The following is a 20128-nucleotide window of genomic DNA, read 5'->3' as shown; positions in this document are numbered from 1 at the left end:
CCGAAACGGGGGCAACAAGCGGGCAAAGGTACGGCCGCGGAGGCGGGTGGGTTGAGATCGACAACAATGGTGGTTGAGGTCGGCCGCGGCGGCGAGTGTTGTGGCAGCGGCCTGGGCACAGGCCAGGGTGGACCAGGGTCGACGCGATGCGCTCGAGCGCCGCAACAGGGGCAGTGAGCGGGGAGAGGTACAGCCGCGGAGGCGGGTGGGTTGAGATCGACAGCGATGGCGGTTGAGGTCGACCGCGACGGCGAGTGGTGTGGCGGCGGCCTGGACACAGGCCAGGGTGGCCCAGGGTCGACGGGAGGAGGCGACGCGTACGGGTATAATTTTTGCAGCGAATCGTTTTTTCTTTTCCGTTGCAGATAAATGATGGAGCACGGGTTGAATAACAAAAATTATAGGGTTTTTTTTTATAAAAATACCACGGTGGGTTTTTCAACGAAAGCAATAGCCACTTTATTATTATATATATATATATATATTTGATTTGATATGTATGCACAATGGTTGTTGTTGAACTATTTTCTAGCGTGAAGACGCTTTTAAATATGCAGTACCAGATTTATGGAGTCTGTTTCGTCTGAAGATGAATAGGTTAAAAGTTTTTCCGCAAAAAAGAAAGAAAGAAAAGAAAAGCACCTTCCGTGAACCTTAAAACGATGTTACGGTACAAGATTTTAGCGGATAAGATGCTCTAGGGCAAAGAGGGTTAGAGATGCCCTTGGAATGGATCTAAGATCCTTAATCTTGCAAATAAAAAGGATGTGCGCGTGAAGGATAGGTGCAACAGAGGCTAGAAAGAAAGGAAGATGACCACGCATATTCTTGAGTAATGTATATAAGTCCACACCACAAACACGAGGCTCGGCTAAAAGCCAGCAAGTTAGTAGAGCTTGGGCTTACATTTGGGAGATTTAAGCGCGTGCAAATCTCCAGCGGGTCGCGCATGAAGTGACGAACCCTCAAAAGTCAAAACCTTGTACGCATGCACGCACACATGATTACGTCCAGCGCCGTCGTAGATCTCTCGTCTCCCCCTACTCCTCATACCTTAATTACTAGCCTCTGATTTGAGACGCCAATTAGTCGCATCCGATTAGATGACGTCGACCACCGTCGTCGTCTCGTCGAGCGTATCCAATTCCAAACCGCGAGGCCGGCACCACGTTTCAGCCAGGCATGCACGCAGCGCAGGCTCTCACCCACTCACGCCGCGCCGCGCGTCACGTACGGGGAGTCAAAAGCCTTGCTTGCCGCCAGCGCAATGTGCGATTAACGGCCGCCGCTGGACGGCAGTTAGGCAGGACGCCGGCGGTCGATCCTCCTTCTCCGTCCTTTAAAACCCCGCGCTGTGCACCAGACGTTGCTATCACCAACCTAGCCGGCTGCCTAGCTCCGATGTGAGCTTCAGCTCCAGCTACGTACCTAGCTATAACCCCAGCAGTGCCAGCGCCACGCACGAGCTAGCACGCGCTCTCATGGCGGCCACGCCGACCACCACAGTTCACCTTGCGTCCACGTTCCTCGTCTTCTCCCTCTTCCTCTTCCACGGCGCAAGCCCCACTCCCGTGGCCAGCGTCGGCGCCACGTCGGAGGAGGGCGACCGGTCCGCGCTTCTGGCCTTCAAGTCCGCCGTGTCCGACGACCCCAAGGGAGTGCTCGCCGGCTGGGGAGCCTCCCCGGACGCGTGCAACTGGACGGGCGTCGTTTGCGACGCGGCCACGCGGCGTGTCGTCAAGTTGGTGCTGAGAGAGCAGAAGCTCGCCGGCGAGGTCTCGCCCGCGCTCGGCAACCTCTCGCACCTCAGGGTGCTCAACCTCTCCGGCAACCTCTTCGCCGGTGGCGTCCCGCCGGAGCTCGGGAACCTATCCCGGCTCAAGTTCCTCGACGTGTCGTCCAACACGCTCGCCGGGACGGTCCCGCCGGAGCTCGGCAACCTCTCGAGGCTCAGCTCGCTCGATCTCTCCGGGAACGCCTTCGCCGGGCCCGTGCCGCCGGAGCTCGGGGAGCTCTCCCGGCTGAAGCAGCTCAGCCTCGCCCAGAACGAGTTCCGGGGCTCGATCCCGCTGGAGCTCGCGCGTGTCCGGGGCCTGGAATACCTCAACCTCGGCGGGAACAACCTCTCCGGGCCCATCCCGGCGGCCATGTTCTGCAACCTCACCGCCCTGCAGTACATTGACATGTCGTCTAACAATCTCGACGGCGCGATCCCCATCCGGCCGGATTGCCTTCTCCCCAACCTGACGTTCCTCGTGCTGTGGTCCAACAACCTCAACGGCAGCATCCCGCCAGCGCTGTCCAACTCGACAAAACTCCGGTGGCTGCTGCTGGAGACGAACTTCCTCGACGGCGAGCTGCCGTCCGACGGCATGTTCGGCGGCATGAAGAGCCTGGAGCTTCTGTACCTGTCGTTCAACTACTTCAGGAGCCCGCGGAACAACACCGACCTCGAGCCGTTCTTCGCCTCGCTTACCAACTGCACCAGCCTGAGGGAGCTCGGCGTCGCCGGGAACGACCTCCCCGGCACGATCCCGGCAGTCGTCGGCCGCCTCTCCCCCGGCCTCAGGCAGCTCCACCTTGAGTTCAACAACATCTTCGGCCCGATCCCGGCGAACCTCTCCGACCTCGCCAACCTCACCACCCTCAACCTCTCCCATAACCTCCTCAACGGCTCCATCCCGCCGGACTTAGCCCGCTTGCAGCGGCTCGAGCGACTGCACCTCTCGAACAACCAGCTCTCCGGCAACATCCCGCCGTCCCTTGGCTCGTTCCAGCGGCTCGGGCTCCTCGATCTTTCGCAGAACCAGCTCGCCGGCGCCATTCCTCCGAGCATCGTGCAGTGCGTTAACCTGCTAAAGCTCGATCTCTCGCACAACATGCTGCAAGGCGTGATCCCGGCTGGCTTGTCGGGGCTGAGCGGTTTGTTCTACCTCAACCTCTCTAACAACCTGCTGTCCGGCGCGATCCCGGCGACCATCGGCGAGATGGGTACGCTGCAGGTGCTCAACCTGTCGTCGAACCGGCTCTCCGGCACGATCCCGCCGGAGCTCGGCGGCTGCGTCATGCTCGAGTCCCTCGACGTCTCCGCCAACGCGCTCGGAGGCGGCTTGCCGGAGACCCTCGGCTCGCTCCAGCTCTTGCAGGTCCTCGACGTGTCCTGCAATGGCCTCACGGGGGCCCTGCCTCGGTCCTTGGAGAATATGGCGTCGCTGCTGCTTGCTAACTTTTCCTACAACGGCTTCTCCGGCGAGGTGCCGATCGGCGGGGCCTTCGCGGGCCTTCCGGCGGACGCGTTCCTCGGCGATGTTGGGATGTGCGCGCGGTCGGCGTCGATGGCGCCTGGCTTGGCTAGGTGCGGCGGCGCGAAGCGCAGAGTGCTCCATAACCGGCGGGTGGTGGTGCCCGTGGCCGTCACGGTCGCGAGCTTCACGGTGGCTATCATCGGGCTCGCCGCGTGCCGCGCGGTGGCAAGGACGGCGAGCGCGAGCGTGGGACGAGACGGGCGGCGCTCCACGCTGCTTTCATACGGCGGCGACGAGCCGATCGAGAGGGGCGACCACCCGAGGATCTCGCACCGGGAGCTCTCCGAGGCGACGGGCGGGTTCGAGCAGTCGAGCCTCATCGGCGCCGGGCGGTTCGGGCGCGTCTACGAGGGGACGCTCCGCGACGGCACGCGCGTCGCCGTGAAGGTGCTCGACCCGAAGACCGGAGGCGGCGAGGTCTCGTGTAGCTTCAAGCGCGAGTGCGACGTGCTGCGGCGGACGCGGCACCGGAACCTGGTGCGCGTGGTCACCACGTGCAGCCAGCCGGACTTCCACGCGCTGGTGCTCCCGCTGATGACCAACGGCAGCCTCGAGAGCCGCCTCTACCCGCGCGACGGCGTCCCAGCCCGTGGCATGGACCTGGCGCGGCTGGTCGCCATCGCCGGCAACGTCGCCGAGGGGCTCGCGTACCTGCACCACTACGCGCCCGTCCGCGTCGTGCACTGCGACCTCAAGCCCAGCAACGTGCTCCTCGACGACGACATGACGGCCGTCGTGGCCGACTTCGGCATCGCGCGGCTGGTCAAGGACGCCACCGACGGTGACGACGACAACATCACCGGCTCTGCCGATCCGTGCGACTCCATCACCGGATTGTTGCAAGGCTCCGTGGGGTACATCGCACCAGAGTACGGGCTAGGAGGCCACCCGTCGACGGAAGGCGACGTGTACAGCTTCGGCGTGCTGCTGCTGGAGCTGATCACCGGGAAGCGGCCGACCAACGTGCTCTTCCAGGAGGGGCTCACGCTTCACGACTGGGTCAGGCGGCACGACGTGGCCGCCATCGTCGCGCAGTCATGGCTGGCGGAGGCGATGTTCTCGGCGACGATGCAAGCGGACGACGTCGTGGCCCAGCTGATCGACGTCGGGGTCGCGTGCACCGAGTATTCGCCGCCGCTGCGGCCCACCATGGTGGAGGTGTGCCATGAGATCGCCCTCCTCAGGGAGGACCTCGCCAAGCACGGCGGCGCGGCTGCGTCGGTGGCGATGACTGTCAGCGAGGGGTCCTGCTCCACCACGGATTCATCGTTCTGACATGTGGTTGTAAATTCAAGATTAGTTAAAGAAAAATGACTAGTGATCAACTCTTGTTCTAGCTAGTACTAGTTTGTACACGGAATATTTGTGATCCTTCACTTTTTTGAGTCGTTTGTGTCTTTCATTTTTTTACTTCAGTTTAAATAATGGGAATGGCTAGAACTCATCTAGATAAGATATAATTTGATCTTGTTCATATAAAAAAACAAAAACAGATACAATCGTATCAACACACATGCATATTAAAGTATCACATTCAACGGCTATAAAAGGTGAATGAGACATAACTAAGTTTTAGTTACGTCTCATTCACCTTTTATAACATTGAATGTCATACTTTAAGTGGCATGTGTGCTGAAGTGGTTGTATCTTTTTTTATTTTCCATATAAATGAGATCAAACTATATCTCATCTAGATGAGTTCTAAGCACTCTTATAAAATTAACATGTGAATAAGAACAAAATCTACTCCTAGTATTAAACGATACCAAAATATGATATCTTCATTATACATGATTGAACACAAACGTCATACGTATTAATGTTGAGTAATAATCATAATATGAACACAAACTTATGAAATTCAAAAGTTTACATAAAAGAATTAATACTTCATAGTGATTCATGAGGGCGGATCTAAACCATCTTTAACTTTACTAAGCTCCCTCTTTTTGAAGCCCTCCCATTCAATTGAGGTTTTACATTTGAAATTCGATTCATAATTTTGACTTGGTCGTACCCCTTGTATCCTCTTGGGATATCTCACACAAGCGAGTCACTAGCACGTGGGCCCTCACAATCAGTATTGAAGTGGATTCCATGCGCATATCCTCCCTTCCGTTTGGTCCCCTTTGACTAACGTCGCCCCTCTAATTGGCTGCTCCCCTTTAAAGGACGTCGTCTCTCTAATTATTCGCTCCCCTTGGCACAAACGATGCGCCATCGCTACCCTTCGTTCCCTTCACCAAGGCTCCTCTTCTTCTACCAGCCTCCTTTGTGCATCCATGTCATACACCGCACCTTCACCTCCACCCCGCACCCCTTCTTGGCCCCTCTTCTTTATGTTGTCCACTGAATGGAACAAGAGAGGCGGCTAGACGACTGTTGACCGGAACACTTCACCCAGTGTGCACACCACCTACCTCCGTTGTATCCTTGTACCCTCTCCACACAAGGGGTTGCCGTCCTATTTGCCGCATCGACGCCATGGTGTTATGACCGCAACTCGGTGTAGCCTCTCCACATCCGCCTCACTAGGAGTGACATCTCAACAATTCGGATTCCCACCCCTATGTCTTTGTTGAACCCGCACTCAGAGCGATGAGAGAGCTACAAATGACGGCGCAGGGCGTAGTGGCTCAGATATTTATGAGGTCCGACAGTGAAAGTCACGGGCGCAACATGAGGAGTGGCGTCAAGTAGCGAGTACGAACAATGGTGTTTAGGTCAACTGCAACGCTCACGGCAACAACCTGCATTTGCCGACAAGGTCGTGACAATATCATATGGACCGACGGCTAGACGTGGCCCCTCGGGCCAAATCCACAACTAGGGTTGCAACAGAGAATAATTTTGCCAACCCGCTCCTTGATAACCCAGAAATGTAGCGGGTCAGTTGTAGCCTTTTCGATAAATAAAATCAAACCCAACGAGGAGTTGAAAGTATAACTAAAATTCTCTCAAATTCTATTGATCACTGATACAATTCTACGCACACTTAATGACCGCTTTAACTAGAACAAGAAATAAAACTACTTCACAAGAATACAAATATAGCTCTGTAAGATAATAAAAGTTAGGGCTCCTTTGATTTAAAGGAATTTTATATGTTTCTCGGGGACTGGAATCCTTAAGATTTTTTCCTATGTTGGCCTTTTCATTCATAGGATTAGATCCCATGGGAATTTTTTTTATGAAATCGTTTTACTACGTTTCATATGAAATCTAGCATCCACTCCAACTTTTTTTTACAATTCCCTTGATTTTTTTGGCATCGAACGTTTCTCGCTAATTCTATAGGATTCAAGCAGGCATGCCACTACAATCCTATGCTTTTCCATTCCTACATTTTCAAAATCTTGCAAATCAAAGATGCCCTTAAATGGATTTTTTGTGCAAAAGGACCAAGGGCTGACTCCAATTGCTGGAAAGGACCAGTTGCAGCGTCATTTCGCAGGAAAGACCCCCACCCCCCGTGGCGACAGGCGCGCCAGCTAACATGTGTCACCTGCCGCCACCAGGCAAGGCGGCCGGGGCCTGCCGCCACCGGACGAGGCGGTCGACAGTGATGCAAGCTTTGACACCAATCCGGATGACTGTGAGTAGCAGACTGAATTCGTATATTGGAGCACTGCTTTGGAATAGTTCCAAATGAAGCGTGATAGCAGCATCTACAGTATGACATAGAGATTTGTAAAGCACACACGGATCTGAAAGGTTCAGATTCGTTGAGTAAAACCTCTCTCACAAGCAAAACATGATAAACCCCATAACTCATTGGGTGTGAATTACATAGTGATGTGAACTAGATTATTGACTCTAGTGCAAGTGGGAGACCGTTGAAAATATGCCCTCGAGGCAATAATAAGTTAGTTATTATTATATTTTCTTGTTCACTATAATCGTTTACTATCCATGCTAGAATTGTATTGATTGGAAACTCAAATACATGTGTGGATATATAGACAACACACTGTCCCTAATAAGCCTTTGAGGACTAGCTCGTTGATCAAAGATGGTCAAGGTTTCTTGACCATAGATATGAGTTGTCATTTGATAACAGGATCACACCATTAGGAGAATGATGTGATGGACAAGACCCAAACTATGAATGTAACATAGGATCTTGTTAGTTTATTGCTACTGTTTTCTAATGTCAAGTATATGTTTCTATGACCATGAGATCATGCAACTCCCGGGCACCAGAGGAAAGCCTTCTGTGTATCAAACGTCACAACATAACTTGGGTGACTATAAGGGTGCTCTACAAGTATCTCTGAAGGTGTCTGTTAGGTTGGCGTGAATCGAGAATGGGATCTGTCACTCCGTATGACGGAGAGGTATCTCTAGGACCCACTCAGTAATACAACATATGGGATAACGACGATCCTTACGGAACGGGTAAAGAGACTTGTCGGTAATGAGATTGAACTATGTATGGAGACTAAGTAGTTAGTCATGGGTTCTTGTATTACGGGACGGGTAAAGAGACTTGTCGGTAATGAGATTGAACTATGTATGGAGATAACGACGATCGGATCTTGGACAAGTAACATACCGATGGACAAAGGGAACAACATATGGGATTGACTGAATCCTTGACATATAGGTTCAACCGATAAAGATCTCCGTAGAATATGTAGGAGACAATATGGGCATCTAGGTCCCGCTATTGGTTATTGACCGGAGAGTGGCTCGGTCATGTCTGCATAGTTCTCGAACCCGCAGGGTCTGCACACTTAAGGTTCAGTGACGTTTTGGTATAGTTAAATTATGTATGTTGGTGACCGAAGGTTGTTCGGAGTCTCGGATGAGATCCCGGACGTCACGAGGAGTTCTGAAGTGGTCCGGAGACGAAGATTGATATATAGGAAAGAGGTATACGGGTTCCGGAAAGGTTTCGGGCACTGTCGATAAAGTACCGGGAGTGACGAATGGGTCCCGAGGGTTCACGGGGAGAGGCCACCCACCCCGGGGGCCACATAGGCTTAAGAGGTGGCGCACCAGCCCCTGGTAAGCTGGGCAGCCAACCCCTATGGGCCTGTGCACCCGAATTGAGGAGGTGAGGAGGAATCCGACTAGGAGGAGGAGCCCTCCTAGCGCCTCCACCAAACCCAATTGGAGGAGGACTCCTCCTCCTCTTGGGTGTCGCCGGACAACCCTAGGGATTTCCCCTAGGGCGCCACGCCTTCCCTCCCTCCTATATATAGTGGAGAGGAGAGAGGCAGCCAACCCTAAGCCACGATGCAGCTCTCTCTCCCTCCACTAATTTATTCCACCTCTAGATCGATTAGGTAGTGCACGACGAAGCCCTGTCGGATCAGATCCACCAACACCGCTGCCATGCCGTCGTGCTGTCGGAGAATTCATATACCTCTTCGCTCCCTCTTACTGGATCAAGAAGGCAGAGATCGTCATTGAGCTGTACGTGTGCTGAACGCGGAGGTGTCGTCCGTTCGACGCTAGATCGTAATTGGATCGCGAGACGTCTTGCGTTTTGGATCGCGAAGACGTTCGACTACATCAACCACGTTTCTTAACGCTTCCCGCTTAACGATCTATAAGGGTATGTAGATGCACTCCCTCTCTCGTAGATGTTAGTCTTCATAGATTGATCTTGGTGAGGGTAGTTTTTTTTGTTTCCTATGCGACATAATGTGACATCCCCGGATTTGTGCTACAGTAACCCCTATAGTCCAGCGACAGTAATCCCACGCTAATGAAGCCACGTCATCATAAATTCTATCGTTGATCTCGTGTTAGTCGAAAACCAAGTCGAATTCGAAATTTAAAAATAAAATCGAACGAGAAACATTTTGTGATGTTAAGTAAAAATGTCGGGAGAGTTATCGAAATTCCCTAATAGGTTATAAAAATGAATCGGACATTTTTAATGGTATTAAAAGTCTTGTATAGTTAAAACAGAAAGAAATATATATAAAGAATACTAATAATAATAGAATGTCACAAAGTAAAAGAAAGAAAAAGAAATGAAAATGAAAATAAATAAATAAAAGAAAGAATTAAAAATATATATACTAAATTGTAAAAGAACGTAAATAAGGTTTAATAGTAAAATGAAATAATAGTAAGAAATAATAATAATAATATAAAAAAAACAAGGGAGACCCCCCTCGCCCAACTATGCCAAGTTGGCCCAGCCGGCCAGGCTCCCGGGAACCCTAGCGACCAAACCCCCCCGGCTCCCCTCGCTTCCGTGCCGCCGCCGCGAGAGGTTCACGCCTCCCGCTCGCTTACCAAACCCCACGAGCCCCCCTCCACCTACCGACCCTCAGCGATCCCCACGTCCCCCCTTCTCTCGGTAGCCTCACCGCACCAACCCCACCGAGAGGCTTCTCTCCCTCTCGGTCACGAGACCCCCCACCCCACGAGGCCCCCACGTCCCCCGCTCCTCCCGATCCACCCCCTTCCCCCTCGTCCTCCCATGGAGGCCGACCGACACCCATCCCCTGTCGGCCCCTCCCTCCTCCCGAGCCTCCTCATCCGCCAGATCCCAACCCCCCCACAGTCCCTTCGACCGTCGGCCCTCCCTGCACCTCGCGCCGGCCGAGCCCTCCCACTCCGGCGGCCCCCCACCTCACCTCCCCTTCGGCCCTCCCGTCGGTCCCTGATCCCGTCGGGTCCGAGGAGGACCACCCCTGCACCTCGCCCCTCCTCCTCGGCAAGCGCCTCCCCGGCGGCCTCACTCCCCGTTGCCAGAGCACCTCCTCGGCGGCGCCACGACGACCTCCGCACCGGCCGGCCCTCCGCAACCTGCGCCACCGGCCGGCCCCTCCTCGTCACACGACCGGCCTCCTCGTCAACAAGCTCACCGGAACCGCTCCATCACGCCGGATCCGCCCCGTCCCGAAGCTTCCCCTACGCCGACGCCGATCTCCATCAAGCCTCCCCCGAGCCCGTTTTTGCACATCTACAGGGCTCGATGAGAACACCCTTCCCTCCCTTTTTCCGCTCCGGATCCGTTCCGGCGAACTCCGCCACATTCCGGCACCGTTAGGGTCGTATAGGTGGAGGTTGTCTCCTTCCTCTTTCTATTGAGATGAGAAGGTTCTGTGAGAGGTTGTCTGTTAGCACAGAGGTTAGAGAAAGAGTTAGAGAGAAAAAAATGATATATGTATAAAGCATGTACGTATGTATGTATTATTATATGCATGTACGTAATAAAATGTATTATTTATGTATATGGTATATGTGTGTGTATAAGATGTGTGTACAAGAGATATGTGTGTGTGTGGCCGTTAGCCCATTGCCATGTGGGGCCAAACCCCTCACTCCCACTCTCACGGAGGCCCCACACCCGTTGTTAAGAAAATAATAACAATAAAGGTATATTTTTTTATTAAATAAATAAATAATTAGATATAATAATTAATGAATTAGTTAATGAATTAGTTAAATAGATATATAAGATAATCTGTTAATTAGAATAATGAATTAACCTAATAGAGAATGCCGCGTGGGTCCCTCACTAAATTAATCTGATTAATTAATATTTAATCTTAATTAAAACGTGTGCCTATGACGTTCGGGACCCACTGGTCAGTTGACCGGTCAAGTGTTGATGTCAGCATGACATCATGCTGATGTCATAATAACATTTTATTAAATTAATTAAATATGTTTTAAATTCCTAATTATTGAATAAAACTTTAAAAATTAATATTAAGTAATCCGTAAGTCAGATCAAAATATTTTCCGCATGAAAGTTGATCAGCAGAACGAGACGAACCCGGATACACTGTCCATTTGTGTGTCACGCGTCTCTAGCATAGCAAACATGGAACATTTTCATCATTTTCCAGTATGACCGGTAGTAGCCCGAGACCCGGAAAATATCGTCATATATTCTTCCGACCCGTCTATGACGGATGTTGCTGCGTTAGCTCATGTCTAGCCTGCATCTTGCCATGTCATGCTTTGTGTTGCACCATTGCTATTATTTATTGTTTCTTCCCCTCTTCTTAGCGGCAGACCCCGAGACTGACGCTGCTGCGGGGTACATCTATGACCCTGCTGATCAGTCCTTTGCCGCAGAGCAGCAAGGCAAGCAAACCTCCCCTTGATCATTCCTATATCGTCTATGTCTTTCTTCCTACTGCTTGCATTAGTATTTTGCTACTGTTGTAGTTAGCTCCTATATCTGATGCATAGCCTATTTTTGATGAACTGCTACTTTCAGTCATGTACCTTTAATATGCTTAGTATAGGTGGAGCAGTCATCCCCTCTGACCCCGTAGTTCAGTTGCCCCGCTTGTTCTCAAATCTCGATCCCTGATCGACGAGCCAGACCCGACACAGCACATACACCCCCTTAGTTGTACGAGCTACAGAGATACTATCGGGTACCGAGGGTGACACCTCGCTAAGTACTCCTGATGATATCTCTGTAGTATAGCTAGTCGGTCGTGGTTATCGAGGGTGATTCCTCTTTCACCATTCCCGACGATGCCTCTGTCGTACAACCCCTCAAGTGTGGGACCCTCGAGGGTGATTCCTCTAAGCCCACCTTGACGGATGCATCGTTCGGAATCCAACGAGGGTGATACCTCGGATTCCCCCCGATGGTACAACCACACAGTTACTCGACCATGTTGCTGGGATCATTGGTGATTAGTTGTAAGACGGGTGGATTCCCGTGAGACTGTGTTGATGGCCTAATTAAAATGTTAATGGATTTGGGTGTTTGATCTGGGTTGGTCGGAGACCTTTTCGCACTAACCGGCTACGCGGGAAGAATTATGGGTACTCGGCGTCGCGGTATCAGCCGAAGCTTTTCAGATGTCAGCAATCGTAGTGGCGCGCGCCCGAGTGGTCCCGAGATGCATTGCGCTTGTGATTAAGGGATGCTAGGACTGACGTCGGCCGCCCTCGCATCGTGCAGGAGCACGGAGGGGAACTGGGCCCATGAACCCTTTGCGCTTAGGATTTAGACCGGCGGACTGACCTCTCTGATTAGTCTTAGGTGGGGCTGTGACGTGTCCATATTCCGAGGCCGGGCAGGACCCAGAAAAGTATGTCCGGCCAGAGTGTTATCGAGCGTGACGGGACATGTGGTGCACCCCTGCAGGGATGAAATTAACTATTCGGATAGCCGTGTCCACGGTTACAGGACGACTTGGAGTTGTGCCCCGATCTTATACAACTACAATTGTTACTTAACTGGATCATTAGTTTGCCTCGGGATTGCTTCCTCGCAGGGAGTCGAGGGGGGATCTTTAGGCGTGACCTCACTTTAATATTGTTGCAACAATATGACTATTATGTTTTACCCCTGTTCTACTCTTGTCTATTGCTGCAAGACCTTGAAGATGCTAGTCTTCGATAGGACTAGGTCTTCCCTCTCTATTCCCGCATTGCTGCAGTCAGTCCACATATAACACCCCCCTTTGATACTGATGCATACTTAGAATAGTTCTGATGTAAGACTTGCGAGTACTTTGGATGAGTACTCACCATTGCTTTGCTCCCCCCTTTGTCCCCTTGATCCATTTGCTGCGACCAGATGATGGAGCCCAGGAGATGGAGGTCCCCGCCGACGACGACTGCTACCCCGACGGTGCCTACTACTACGTGGAGGCCGCTGATGATCAGGAGTAGTTAGGAGGTTACCAGGCAGGAGGCCTCGCCTCGTTCGATCTTTGTATCTTTTGTGCTAGCCTTCTCTAAGGCACCCTATGTTTTATGTCTATACTCAGATATTTGTTGCTTCCGCTGACTCGTGTGTTTATCGAGCTTCCGTATTCTAGCCATCGAGGCCCCTGGCTTGTAATATGAAGTTGATGTTATTTTATTTGTGTCTAGAGTTGTGTTGTGATATCTTCCCGTGAGTCCTTGGGTTTGATCGTACGCATTTGCGTGTATGATTAGCGTACGATTAAACCGAGGGCGTCACACATAACCAATCAGATTACGTCAGCGACGCTGAGGTCATGGGAGGCCACGACGAGGTCGAGCTCGTCCAATTCAAACCGGCAGCGGGCGATTGCGACGTCTAGCGGCCTTTTTCGGCGTGCGGTGATGAATTCCGGCGAGTTTAGGGCAGATTCTGGCAAACTCCGCGTCGGCATGTTTGCTCCGACAAGGTTTGACTCGTATACGGGGCCCCTCAGTTCGGCCTTCCAACCTTCAAATATAAGAGTTTCGGGTGTGGCCTTTCCGTGCCCCTGAATTAATTTACGGGGTAGACCACTTTTACGTTTTCTGTTCTGGACACTTTTTTCGATCAAAACTGAAAAAAGTAAAAAATTATGGGTTTGACTACTTATACTAGGTCTGCTAGAGATGCTATAATCACTGCCCTCAAAATATACCCTTTTTGTAATCTACTCCGATTATTCGTTGGCACACACCAAGATCTGTGCCATATATGGACGTAAACTAGATGTTATTAACTCTGGCATCATCTTGATGAGGTCATCGGAATGTTGTTCTGATACTTTTTTGTCATTTTTTTATCATTTGTTAGCATCATCCATACAAGTTTAGAGCAGCAAGGCTCCGAACTTCAGTCTTTCATATTTTTTCTTACGCACCGTTTCATACAAATTCGTATTGCAGCGTTATATATTAATTCTATACTTAAATTGAAAATAATAATAATAATTTTGCAGCGTTATATATTAATTATATACTTAAGTCGAAAATAATAATAATAATTTTATACTTTTATTACAACACACGGGCATTTGTACTTAGTAACTAGTACTTCCTTCGTCCTAAAATAAATGTCTCTTAGTATAAATTTATACTAAAACTAGTACAAAGTTAAGAAAGTTATTTTGAAACAGAGGGAATACATACTACTCCTACATAACCATGTCCAAAAAAAAACATACTACTCCCTTCGTACCTAAATATAAGTCTTTAAGATATTTCACTAGATGTCTACATACGAAACAAAATGAGTGAATCTATACTCGAAAATATGTCTATATACATCCGTATGTACTCCATTAATAAAACATCTAGAAAGACTTATATTTAGAAAGGGAGGGAGTAGCACATAACAAATGGATGAATTGGTAGTGAAAAAAGACTGGCTAAAATCTTCCTAAAGCCCTAGCCCCCAAGACCAGCCGCCGTGCCGTTCCTTGTCGTCACCGCCGACGACCCAACCCCCCTCCTCCACCCCCCAAACTCCCCAGCCGTCCCGCCCCATCGCGTCGCCGCTGCCGCCACCTCCGTCGCGTCCTCCATCATCGGGGCATCGCGCGGCGCGCTCCTGCGGCCCCCACCCCGTCCGCGGTCTCTGGCCGCCGAGCCTCGAGGTACGAGCTAGGTCGTCTCCGTCCGGCGATCCTCCTGCTCAAATCCCATTCCCGGATGCGCGCAGTCTAGATCACCATGCTGCTGTGGCGCCGCAAATGCGTTGCCGAGTGCCGCAGGCACGCCCGGGCCCCTCCCGCGGCGCAGCCATCCCCATCCCCTCGCCGCCGCCGCCGCCGCCTCTCCGTGCTCGCCGCCTGGGCGCACCACCCGGACAACGACGCCACCTCGAGCGGCGAGGAGAGGCCCAGCTGCGCTCCCCCCGGCGAGGTTTTCCGGAGAAGGGGCTGCGCTCCCGGTGAGATTACCCGGAGAAGGGGCTTTGCTCCGAGCCTGAGCTCCGCCGGAGTCGTCAGGACTCTTCAGCGCCTGGAGAGGAAGCCTGCCATCGCGTTCGCCTACTTCAAGGACACCGAGAGCATCGGCTTTCGCCATGACCTTGCCACCTACACGGAGATCATCCGCGTTCTGTCACATAAGGGCCAGGGGAAGATGCTGCTTTCCTTGTTCCGTGAGATCCTCTCGCGGCTCTCGTCAGCCGATGGTGGCGGCGGCTGCCCTGAGATCGTGCCGCTCATGCATCAGCTCAGAAGGACGTGCGCAGCTTCAGATGCTCTCTTGTTTGCGACTAATTGCTTGATCATGACATGCACCACTTGTTGCAGTGCACCGGACACAATAGGGCTGTTTGGTGAACTCTGTAGGCTTGGAATTGTCCCGGCAGTTTGGACTTGCAACATACTTCTCAAATTTGCAGCTGAGAGCGGTGACTCGGAGATTGTTGTATCGGCTTATGATCAAATTAAGCTCTTTGGATTGACTTTGGATGCTCACGCGTTAGGCATTATCACCAGGTCTCTCTTTCGAGAAAAGAAGGCAGACAAAGCATTCCAAGTGTGGGTTGAGATGATTGAAATGGGGGTGAAACCAGATATAAATGCATACTCATCATTTATAACCGGTCTGTGTGATTGCGGAAAGATTGATTTGGCTTATGCTATTCTGCAAGAGATCAGCAGGGAAGGGGTTCAAGTTAAGCCCATGGCTTATAACATGGTAATGGATGGGCTGTGCAAGGAAATGAGACTACAGGAGGTTGAAATGCTCTTGGAGAACAAGACGAGACAAGGTTTCACCCCAGATATATATGGTTATAGCTATCTCATTCGGAGTTATGGCAAAGCGGGCAACTTACTCAAGGTGTTGGATCATTATCAAGCCATGGTATCCCATAGTTTCGAAACAAATTGCCACATTGCGAGTTATCTTCTACAATGCTTTATGAATTTAGGCATGACATCTGAGGTTACAGAGCATTTCCAGAAACTGAGAGATTCGGGACTCCACGTAGATGGGGTTCTGTATAACATTGCCATTTATGCTTACTGCAAGCTTGGGAACATGGATGAGGCGGTTAAGCTACTTAGAGAAATGAAGGCTGAGGGTCTGACACCTGACAGAATTCACTATACATGTGTGATCAAGGGTTATTGTTTGAAGGGAGATGTACCAAATGCACGTCAAGCATTTGAAGTGATGCTGAAGGCAAATGTAAAGCCAGATGTAGTTACATATAACATATTGGCCAGTGGATTTTGCAAGAATGGTCTTGTTACTGAGGTGTTTGACCTTCTTGACCATATGGCGGATCAAGGGTTAGCGCCTAATTCACTCACTTATGGTATAATAATTGATGGATATTGCAGAAGTGGCAACCTTAGTGAAGCCGAGGTGTTATTTAATATAGTAGAAGAGAAAGGAATCGATCACATTGAAGTATTGTACAGTTCAATGGTTTGTGGCTATTTGCATTCAGGCTGGACTGATCATGCTTACATGCTTTTTCTTAGGGTTTCTAAGCAAGGAAAAATTGTGGATCATTTCTCATGTTCAAAGTTGACGAATGACCTTTGTAGGGATGGAAATGCCCAGGGAGCTTCAACAGTTTGCAGCATGATGTTAGAAAATAATATTATTCCTGATGTAATTTCATATAGCAAACTCATATCAGCCTATTGTCAGACCGGAGATATGCGCAATGCTCACTTATGGTTTCATGATATGGTTCAGCGAGGACTTTCTGTTGATGTTATTGTGTACACTGTACTAATGAATGGTTATTGCAAGGTTGGCCAGATGGAAGAAGCTTGCAAATTGTTTGATCAGATGATAAACTTAGGTATTAAGCCTGACGTAATTGCATATACCGTGCTACTGGATGGTCACCTAAAAGAGTACCTGCAGCGGTGCTGGCAGGGTGTTACTAAGGAGAGAGGGATCTATCTTCTTAGAGTAAAGCAGAACCGGTTGCTCAGCTCTATGGAAAAAATGGAAATTGAACCTGATGTACCCTTCTACACCGTATTGATAGATGGGCAGTGCAAAGCCGATTTTTTAGAGGAAGCCCGGGGACGATTTGATGAATTGTTGCAGAAAGGGCTTACTCCTGATCAATATATATACACAGCTCTTATAAGTGGGTATTGCAGCCAGGGAGAAATGGAGAAGGCACAAGATCTTTTTGAAGAAATGGTTGACAGGGGAATAAAACCAGATGCACTGACCTTTTCTGTATTAAATCAGAAAACCTTGAGGGAAAGGCAGTATCAGTGACATGTATGATTTCACTGCAGTTATATCCACTGAAATCACGTCAGCAAGGTAATATTTTGTAAGTCATGAATTTACTGGAAGTCTGGAACTAATTTTTATATATTTTACTTCCACTTGAATATGTGATAAAAAATATTATGATATCCATTCATGTGCTTAGTGCTTAATGCTTTGATGTGTAATGCTCTTAACATGCATTATGTTTATACAAGCTCGTGAGAATTTAGGTGCCTTACAGTATACATGTCGAATGAAATGCATAATTTTCAGAAGCATACTTGTTTAAATAGCGTCCCAAGATATGCCGTACGGAAGAAGCTGGCGAAGTATAGAATCTAGTATTTGTTAGTAAGTGAATGACAAACTTCACCACACGGGAGAGCATAATGCATGACTTCATTAGTGTATGAAGCTGCTTGTGTATATAAACACATAAATGTATCACGGAAATTTGGCATCCGTGTGCACCTCTAACGTTTTTCTCTTGGTAATATTGAAATGAAAACCAAATTGTTCAATAGATAGCCATTGTTATCTACAGTAAGCTAATTGCAGTGATCAAAGTATTACTGCTTATAAACCCAGATGTTTGAGGCTTTCCTTACCATGTGCTCTGTTGCGTCAAACTGAAATTTTGCTGTATTGAACTTCATGCTTGTACTGTAAATCCTTGCCTCTAAGCTAATTTGACTTATACTTTAAATCGTTGCACCTGGTCCCAGTTCATTCAGTGTTAACCTGGTGTTTTTAGTTGGGGATGTTACAAAGGTCACCAAATCAAATTATTTCTGCTGAAAAGATGGGAAGTTCTTCCCTGATGGGTTCCATTTGCATATCAACGACTGAGCGTTTGATTCATTGCAAAGCAAGCTGTAGAGCTTGTGGAGGCTCCGGAGGTCGTGGATGCAGCTGACCGGAAGCATTCCTTTTGGAGGCTCCGGAAGTCCTGGTGCAAGGTAGAACTACTGTTTGGCTGCGAAACTACGCAAGGGAGATTTAAATGGTGTTAAGCACTGATTGTACCCCTGTTGCTAACTAATTAAAGTTCTAAAAAAACTAATATTCATAAACATAAATTATTTTCACAACAAATGGTAATATTTGGTACAAGCACAAGCTACCTGCAATGCAAGGTCAAGAATTGCTACAGATAATATTGTTATATTTGAATCCACAGTGATTTCATGTTCATGCTTCATCCAAAGTTGCAGCATGATTCGACTATTTAGGTCGCATGGTTCTGCACCTGCAGATTCCAGGGGATTTTAAAACTGTTTGTGTGATCCATTTTCACACTTACTACCCTCTGGACAAAATTATTTGTTTTATTCAAGATTACTGCTTTTGAAGTTTGTGTATAATATAAATATTAATGGATGTGCTATGATCTTGTGCAGAAGAGACAGATCAGTCATAAGGTGGCCAAGTTCAAATTTGCTCTCTGAACACTTCTACTCCTCATATCCTGGTCTACGGTTATGATGTTGAGTTGAATGTTCATTCTTTTTGGTTCATGGAGTGAGTCGAATATTCTGGTTCTGTTTTATGTATTTTGTTAACTGACTGCAGAGGGAAGGATGCTACTGGTGAGGAAGTAATCAAGCCTTATACTCCGACTACATTGGATTCTGATATTGGATACGTTGAGCTTTGTTATAAAGGTAACTTATCGTAAACATGTTCCAACCTCACTGCATGTCTCTTATAGTTGATTCTGACGGTAAAAAGACTAGGTGACCGCTTGACTAGATTAATTAGCTTCATTGCACACCATATTATTAATTTACTTCTGAAGGTATGCTGCAGCCAAATACTCCCTCCGTTCCTAAATATAAGTCGTTTTAAAATTCCATTAAAAGACTACATGCGGATGTATATAGACATAGTTTAGAATATAGATTCACTCATTTTGCTCTGTATGTGGTCTTCTAGTGGAATTTCTTAAAAGACTTATATTTAGGAACGGAGGGAGTAGTTCTTTCAGAACATGACCAATCATGCACACTTATGAGCTGTTATATCGTGTTAACTGCTGTGTTATGATTGGATTGAACCAACCAAATTCGGTTGCCATGAAAAGCAATGCACAGATTTTTAATACTGCTCCATCTACTACCGTATAAACGGTTCATAGAATTGTCTATTGGATGGCACATTATGTACAATTTTTAGCTAACAACTACTCCCTCCGTCTCAAAATAAGTGTCTTAATATTAGTACAATTTTATACTAGAGCTAGTACAAAGTTAAAACAGTTATTTTGGAACAGAGGGAGTATCAAGGTTGCCTTATCCAACATTAGTATGTTAGCCTGTTATTATATACTCCCTCCGTACCTAAATATAAGTCTTTTAAGATATTTCACTAGGTGTCTACATACGGAGCAAAATGAGTGAATCTATACTCTAAAGTATGTCTATATACATCCGTATGTAGTCCATTAGTGAAACCTCTAGAAAGACTTATATTTAGGAACGGAGGGAGTAGTAAAATTTGCATGTGATTGAAAGTTTCAAGTGAGCTCCTCCTGCTCTTGTCATCATTAGGCCATTTAATTAAGGCTAGAACAATAATAATATGATTATTGCTTTGTTGCATGTCCATTGCCAAATGCTAACTATGGTTCTGTGCATGTATTTTATTTTCATCAGGAGGTTTCTAACTAGTGGAACCTATAGCACTATTAAATGTTGGTAGTCTGCTTGAGGATTGACTACACATTTATTAGTAATTATTGATTAAAAATCTTCCTTTGAACATTCAAACTGCCATAAAATCTCCTTCATTACTTGGTAATGACTATCATCCTTCTTCCTTGCACTTGGCAATATATGTGGCTACTAATAGACATTTCAATCCTTGTCACAAAAGATATCGTTTTGCCCCTTAGGTTACCTAACATCTTAAGCTTTTCCATTGATTTATTG

General features: G+C 48.5%; 2 protein-coding genes across 6 annotated transcripts; both read left to right on the top strand.

The window, feature by feature from the left end:
- The first annotated feature begins 1318 nt into the window (after window positions 1-1318).
- On the top strand, window positions 1319-4721 carry LOC123411482 (putative leucine-rich repeat receptor-like serine/threonine-protein kinase At2g24130). Its single transcript, XM_045104436.1, has one exon. The coding sequence runs from the start codon at window positions 1482-1484 to the stop codon at window positions 4578-4580; it is 3099 nt and encodes a 1032-aa protein (XP_044960371.1). The 5' UTR covers window positions 1319-1481; the 3' UTR covers window positions 4581-4721.
- Window positions 4722-14413: 9692 nt separating this feature from the next.
- Window positions 14414-18877, top strand: LOC123412639 (pentatricopeptide repeat-containing protein At2g26790, mitochondrial-like). 5 transcript variants are annotated; one of them, XR_006613556.1, is made up of 4 exons: window positions 14414-17249; window positions 17924-18157; window positions 18599-18619; window positions 18771-18877. XR_006613556.1 is itself a non-coding variant. In XM_045105587.1 (2 exons), exon 1 carries the CDS (start codon window positions 14667-14669, stop codon window positions 17199-17201), a length of 2535 nt encoding a protein of 844 aa, XP_044961522.1. In that variant the 5' UTR covers window positions 14414-14666; the 3' UTR covers window positions 17202-17249; window positions 18599-18877. The 5 variants fall into 5 exon arrangements, 1 of the variants encoding a protein (XP_044961522.1); XR_006613557.1 differs by lacking the exon at window positions 17924-18157; XR_006613555.1 differs by having other exon boundaries at window positions 17953-18157; window positions 18599-18877.
- Window positions 18878-20128: the final 1251 nt, after the last annotated feature.

This window comes from Hordeum vulgare, chromosome 7H (genome assembly GCF_904849725.1).
Source record: "Hordeum vulgare subsp. vulgare chromosome 7H, MorexV3_pseudomolecules_assembly, whole genome shotgun sequence".
NCBI lineage: Eukaryota > Viridiplantae > Streptophyta > Magnoliopsida > Poales > Poaceae > Hordeum > Hordeum vulgare.
The sequence above is the reverse complement of the archived record's forward strand: the minus strand, read 5'-3'. Positions and strand labels throughout refer to the sequence as shown.